This window comes from Rousettus aegyptiacus, unplaced genomic scaffold (assembly GCF_014176215.1).
Source record: "Rousettus aegyptiacus isolate mRouAeg1 unplaced genomic scaffold, mRouAeg1.p scaffold_m13_p_11, whole genome shotgun sequence".
NCBI lineage: Eukaryota > Metazoa > Chordata > Mammalia > Chiroptera > Pteropodidae > Rousettus > Rousettus aegyptiacus.
The window spans coordinates 5,286,350-5,293,346 of NW_023416286.1; the positions used below are offsets into that span (position 1 = coordinate 5,286,350).

Here is a 6,997-nt window from a genome sequence, read left to right on the forward strand (position 1 = left end):
GGACGGCGGGTGTGCGGGCGGCCGCCGCGCTCGGCGTCTTCCGTAGCCCGGAGGACTGAAACTTCCGTGCGAGGCGCACATCGGTGCGCACCGCCAGAAGGCGCAGGGGCCGGAGGGAGAGGGAGAGCCGGCCGCGGCTGCCCGGCGCCCGTGGGAGCGGGCTGCCGCCGGGGCAGCGGAGGAGGGTCCGCGCGAGCGCCCGCCCGGCAGGCCCCCGGGACGTCGGCGGCGGCGGCGAGCTGGACGGCCGCGTGCGCTGCGGGGACGCACCGCCGGCCCCGCGGCGGGGGGCGTCGGGGCCGCACCCGGGGGCGCTGCCCGGGCGGCGCGGCCGGAGCCATGCGGACCGCGTCCGGCGCCGAGCTGGCTGAGCGCGGCCAGCCGCTGCACTTGCCGCCCGCAGCCGTGCGCGCGCTGCCCGCCTTCTCGGCCCCTTCTCGCCGCCCGAGAGCGGAGTGAAGAAAGGAAGAGGCCCCCCGACCCGCGCGCGGGGCCCGAGGCTCGAACCCCGCGGCGGCGGCGCCCCGGCTCCGGGTCCCCAGCGGCCGCACGAGTCGAGGGGTCGCCCCCTCGGGGATGCGCGGAGAGGGTCCGGTCGCCCGCGAAGCCTCGGCAGGCGGCGGGACGGCGGTCCCGGGCGCCCTCTGAGTCTGCACCGGGGCAGCGCCGTCTGCGCGGCCCCTTCCGGCCCGGGCCGCGCGGCTGCGGGAGCGGATGGCGTAGGAGCCCCCCGGCCCAGCAGCCCGGCGTCGTCGGCTCCCGGACGGCGCGGCAAGGGGCGGCGGCCCGCGCGGGAAGCGCCGCGGAAGGGACCCTCGGTGGCGCGGTCCCGGCCTCAGCACCGCTGCGACCCGGTCTCGAGGGCCGCGACTTCCCGGGGACCGCTGTGCGCCCTCCGGAGACGCGCCGCCCGCGCCCAGGGTGGTGCCATGTGGGGCGGACGCCGCCCGTCCGCCGCCTCCGCCCGGGTCGCCGCGTCACTGCTGCAGCTGCTGCTGGCCGCGCTGCTGGCGGCGGGGGCGCGGGCCAGCGGCGAGTACTGCCACGGCTGGCTGGACGCGCAGGGCGTCTGGCGCATCGGCTTCCAGTGCCCCGAGCGCTTCGACGGCGGCGACGCCACCATCTGCTGCGGCAGCTGCGCGTTGCGCTACTGCTGCTCCAGCGCCGAGGCGCGCCTGGACCAGGGCGGCTGCGACAACGACCGCCAGCAGGGCGCCGGGGAGCCTGGCCGCGCGGACAAAGAAGGCCCAGACGGCTCGGCAGGTAGGGCGGCCGGGCCGAGCGTGAGAGGGGAGGACGGTGGGCCTCGCCGAGACGGCACGGGTCCGGGAGCCTGGAGAGGGGCGAGGAATGAGCAGAAAAGGGCCTCAGACCAGGAGGAGGTGACTGCATTCTGGCCCAGCCGTTAATGTGTGCGAAGGAGGAAGGCAGTTCACCGCCCCGGGCCTCGGTTTCCCCATCTGTGGGCCAAAGAGTGGCTTGTCTGGTATTTTCCCAAGAAAGCCAAGCGTCTAAAGCAGGGAGAGCCGCAGACAGCCCCATGGGCCTCCAGGCCAAGGGCTTCTCTGCTCCCTCCATGCCTCCTGTCCCCAGAGGTCTAACTTCTAGGAAGGGTTAACGTCTTGGGAGCACCCTAGGGAGCCGTGAGGGTGTGTCCCCTCCCGAGGGGGCTGGCAAGGGCACTTACATGTAGGCTTGTCAAGGCCCCCCGTGGATGACGCACTTGACCAGACCTGGGGGACTCTAATCCTGCCACACTGCTGCACCTCCCCTGCCAGGCCCGACCTCTCGGGTTTCTGCCCAGTCCTCACCTTGCCAGACTTGGTAGGTGTGACATCAGAGCTGTGCCCAGCTTTGCTCTTTGTGGCTTTGATTTTTTTTTTTTTTTTAGATTGTATTTTTTCAAATCGGCAAACCTAGACTTGGAAAAATAAACCCGTGAAAGAATTTGATAGGTTCCACTTCCTCTGCCTTCCACAAACCTCCCAGACGGCCTCCCTCCAGGGCCCTCATCAACGTGTGTCTGGGAGGGAGCGTTTAGGTCGTGGGCTCGGGGGTAGAGGTCAGATGGCACGCATGCCAGTGGACAGGGCGGTCCCCTTTTTTTCTGCAGCTGGTTATGGCGAGGACAGGACTTTCTGCCAGCAAGCTGAGCCCAGGCTCCGCGCTGCCCGAGTTTGGCATTGAGTGGCATTGAATGGCGGCTGTGTTTACAGAGCTGTCTCTGAGGCAGCTCTCTCAGGGCTGGGCCCTTTGCAGTCAAGCATTTTATTAGTGAGTGACTCCTGTTGTTCCGCAGCATTGACTCTGAAGAGAGGAGAACTGAGTGTAATTCCAGAAAAGGTGCCATCTCAAAATGCAAGCTCAGCGTTGCGGAGTGTGTGGCCGTGGAATGAAGCCTTGAAAAATGGGCCAGAGACGGGAACCGCTCCCTCCCTGTGTCTGCTAAGTTGGGCTTGCTCCTGGCCCCTAAAAAGTTAGATTGGCTTTGGACAGATAAGTGAGCAGCACACTTCCCATGACGCCGTGTGATGTGCGTGGGTGCCTCCTTCATTCTACTTTTAAATCTTTTTTCCTAAAAATTCTGTTCCTCTAACGCCTCTTCTGCAGTCAAGAAGGACATGCCTAATTAAGCAGTGCCCAGGGCTTAGAGAAGCTCCACGTTCCTTACCTCTGTGTAGTTATTGACGCTTCCAATTAAAAACCCTGGGAAGAGAATAGTTATTTCTCCCCAAAATTCATTATGTGAACTTAGACTACTTTCAGCTGGTTTTTGCTATAATGTTTGGGTTTTTAAAAACTATTATTTGTGTACTTCTTGGTGACATATTGAGGGCTGCTTTCTTAGAGAATGAAATATTTATAGCATGTGCATGGAAAAGCCCGCATCCACCGCCCTCATGCGCTGTAATTAGCCTGAAGTGACAGTGTAATTGGAACAGTCCCGACAGAGAACCAGCCGGGCTGCAAACTGCGGCAAGCACATCTACCTGCTAAAGGGACACCACGTGTCAGTCCGGCATTTACTCCGTTCAGCCTCGAAAGTTAAGGAAATCTGCAAATGTCAGCCTTGGTTAAATACTTAGAAAATCTGTTTCGCTTCTGAGGTGCTATTTCTCCGTGGCTCCATGTGCTCCTACGTTCTAAACACCCCAACTCCAGGAGGACCAGGGCCGTTAAAAGGAGCGTGATCTGAAAGGCGGCGCTTCCAGCCGGCGGTCAGAGGGCAGGCATTTCACGTGGTGACCTCAGAGGTCGGCCCGTGTCACTGCGCCGGTGCCGTGCTCTGCTGAGTCCAGGCTGACCCAGTCCCTGTCCTCACGCGTTTTCCATCAAACAGCTGAGGACACGGCGGGAACACATCGGAAACCGAAGGTTCTTGGTAGCCTTGGGCGGAATTCCACAGAAGCGGCTTGGGGCGCGCTGCAGGCCCCTCCCGAGTCTCTGTCCCCACCAGCCAGCGCGTCCAGTTTCTGGAAGCCCCATGCTGCTGTCCCCACGAGTTTTAAAATTGAGATAATATGAAAGTGGAGCTTGCTACCCATTTTAATGACATTATTGTCTTTCACGGCTTAATTCTTCAGAGTCAGCCTCACTCGTGGGACATGGTGTCTGTGCTCCTGCTCTGCGGGCTTCCCTGCAGCTCCTCACGCGGCATCCAGCGTCGGAACTGCAGGCGGCTGCCCCGCCCCAGCCCCGCTGGGCCTGCCGGGTGCCTTGCTGGGCAGCTCTCCTTCCTGGGACACGTGTCTTGCTGTCCTGACGTTTCCCGTGTCTGGGGTAACTTCCCCACACACAGGTCACCTCCCTTTCCCCCATCCTGTGCTCCATGCTCGGCCTGCCAGCCAAGGACCCGCCTCACCGAGGCGAGCAGTGTGGAGTTGTTGCGTCTTTCTTTGACCTCTGTCCTTTACAGATTCTTTCTGGAAAGGGTCATGCCTTTTAGCTTAGCCAAAAGCTAAGAGTCTGCCCGTGGCTTTTGATTTATTTGCCTATGAAAGAAGAATTTGCTAACTAATAGTAAAAGGAGTTTGCCAAGTATGTAACTTTCTGGGAAGAAAAAAGCCTTTCGAATTTAAATTCATTTCCAAATGGATCCTACAACTAACTGTCTAGGGCAGACTTAAGTTTGGGCAGTTCAGGTATTGTGGGAATTTTAGAAGCATCTTAAAACATGAAACATATTTTTGCTAAATTGGGTATTTGCATCAATCAGTGTTGCAGTTGGTGAGTCCAGCTGCAGAGGGCCGTGGGGGAGGGGCGGCTGGCCCGCCTGCCTGCGGGCTCTGCTGCCTTCCCCGGCACTGGATAGAGGTGGATAAAGGCCGGCGCAGATTATGGGCTGCTAACGAGCGCGCACGGCCCAGCCTGGGTCCTTCCATCCGGTGTCCGTCCGTGCCGCCCACTACGCATCCCCTCTGCCCGGCACTGGTTTTTACTGCATCTTCACAGTCAATCATAATGTTGTGTTTTTGTCTTCCAGTGCCCATCTACGTGCCCTTCCTTATCGTTGGGTCCGTGTTTGTCGCCTTCATCATCTTGGGGTCACTGGTCGCGGCCTGTTGCTGCAGATGCCTCCGGCCTAAGCAGGAGCCCCAGCAGAGCCGGGCCCCGGGAGGGAGCCGCCTGCTGGAGACCATCCCCATGATCCCCAGCGCCAGCACGTCCCGAGGGTCATCCTCCCGCCAGTCCAGCACAGCCGCCAGCTCCAGCTCCAGCGCCAACTCGGGGGCCCGGGCGCCCCCAACGAGGTCGCAGACCAACTGTTGCTTGCCCGAGGGGACCATGAACAACGTGTATGTCAACATGCCCACGAATTTCTCTGTGCTGAACTGTCAGCAGGCCACCCAGATTGTGCCCCACCAGGGGCAGTACCTGCACCCCCCGTACGTGGGGTACGCGGTGCAGCACGACCCGGTGCCGATGACTCCCGTGCCCCCCTTCATGGACGGCCTCCAGCCGGGCTACAGGCAGATCCAGGCGCCCTTCCCCCACGCCAACAACGAGCAGAAGATGTACCCAGCTGTGACCGTGTAACTCGCGGTCCCTATACGAGGCCGAGGAACACCGGGCCGTGGTGGACTTGGCAGGGATTTTCAGAGTGCGCACGCTGCTGCTGTTCGCGGCATGAGTCTTTTCGATGGCTTCATTTTGTTCCAGTGCATGCATGACCTATGATGGGAAGAGCGTCACCGGGAGGTGCCTGCGTTGTTACCGCTGTTTGACAAATGCTTGGACCCTTAAGTGCCCTTGAGGTAGGGCTGTTAAAAGAATTTTGTAAACGGATAGATCAAGTGTTTTAATTATGTCATTATTATTATTCTTTCTTTCTTTTTTTTTTACTGTACCATATCAAAGTACCTGTTTCTTCCTATTTACCTGGGTAAGTTTTTTATAAGCATCAGAAGTTTAGGGGAAGATGTAAAAAAACACAATTATTATAAAAAAATCCAGTTTGAACTCTGTGAGATTAGTCATCGATCTCAGTGTTTCACAGGCACGTCTTAATTTCACTGTAAAAAGATATATATATTGTCTATTTTTGTGCTTTTTTTGGTCGATTTTGTGCTTTTTTACCTTGTGTAGAGATCTTATTACAAAGTGATTTTCTACGTTAAAAAGAGACTGAAAGAAATTGTATAGTTACTTAACTAATGACATTTCAGAACTCTGGGATTTTTCTCATCTTGAAGAAGTGGGTGGTGTAGTAATAAAACCCTTCATCCCCTTCTTGATCGTACGATCTAACTGTCCAACTTTACAGTGACATCTGAGAAGAAGCAGTTAGATGTTTTTTGTATTGAAATCATGGACTAGCACCTGTTACTTCGACTTATGCTGACTTTTGCCACGCGGCGTGGCTTGGCGTTTCTCGTTGGTTGTCAGATCCCCATGTCTATGCTGTACCGAGTACAGATAACGACTGTTCTTATAAGATCAGCCGAGATCTGATGAAACGTTTTCTTCTTTTCCTTATAAGTATCAAAGAAACGCTTCATGAAGTTTTGAGTATCACTCCTCAGCCGCAACCCGAGACTCGGGCTGAAATTAAAGCCACAAATATGATTGACTTTGCAGATCATAAGGCTTTTTATACTCTCCTTATCAAAATGGCTTATTTTTCAGGCAATCGGGAGTATTAAGTCAGGAGAAAAGCTGTTCAAAGAGATATTGCCTTTCTTTGCCCACAAAGTTAGTTTTTGTTTTCCTTACTCTTTTATTCTCCAGCGAGCACTATATTCATTACCAGTGTTCTGAATTATGAATTTCAAGTGAATTTATTTGTGTATTGTTTACTTACAAGAAATAAGTTTATGTGCAAGTAAATTTCCAACTGCTGGCGAAAACAGATTTGTAGTTAAGCAAAACATTGTAACGTTGGTCTTTTACACATTTGTATCGATATCTATAGGCTGTCTATCTATCTTCTATCTACCTGTCCTGTCTATCATCTATCTGTGTCTATCTGTCATCTACGTACCTACCATCTTGCTCATGACTGGATAATGTCAAACTATTGTTGGCAATTGGTATCAACAAAGATACTCAATTTTTTTTTTAATTACCAAAGGCAGGGGAAAATCATTTTACTTATTAATAAATATTTTATGGTATGAATTCCTAGGAGAGTCGGGTTTTTTCATTTTGTTCTAGATGATCTATTAATAGAATACAATTACTCAAAGTTATAAATACTGCTTTCTGGAACCAAGAACCTACTTTTAAAAGTAGTTAGTACCCGGGAAGTTTACATGTGTGTTCTATGAATCAAATGAGTGTTATTTTATCTATTCCATGGGGAATTTTAACAAAAAAAGGGATAGTTCTTTTGGGATCATTATATAATTAGCGTACACCATCCTTGATGGAGGATTCTGGCTTTTCTAAGGAAGTAAAATTCCTAGAAGCCCGGAGGTGAAAGATACCTTGGGGAGCACCCCAGCGTAGACACGGGTGAACGTTTTTTTCAGCAGAGAGCCCGACAGTGAGTATTTTA

General features: G+C 54.8%; 1 protein-coding gene across 1 annotated transcript; it reads left to right on the top strand.

The window, feature by feature from the left end:
• The first annotated feature begins 881 nt into the window (after positions 1-881).
• SHISA2 (shisa family member 2) lies at positions 882-6,618 on the top strand. Its single transcript, XM_016131735.2, has 2 exons — positions 882-1,263; positions 4,484-6,618. Exons 1-2 carry the CDS (start codon positions 930-932, stop codon positions 5,035-5,037), a joined length of 888 nt encoding a protein of 295 aa, XP_015987221.1. The 5' UTR covers positions 882-929; the 3' UTR covers positions 5,038-6,618.
• The last annotated feature ends 379 nt before the right edge of the window (positions 6,619-6,997 follow it).

Excerpts from the sequence above, each read along its gene's own strand:
- SHISA2 (XM_016131735.2), top strand. The coding sequence starts at position 930 with ATGTGGGGCGGACGCCGCCCGTCCGCCGCCTCCGCCCGGGTCGCCGCG. Across the intron at positions 1,264-4,483 it reads AGGCCCAGACGGCTCGGCAG|TGCCCATCTACGTGCCCTTC; the intron begins GTAGGGCGGCCG and ends TTTGTCTTCCAG.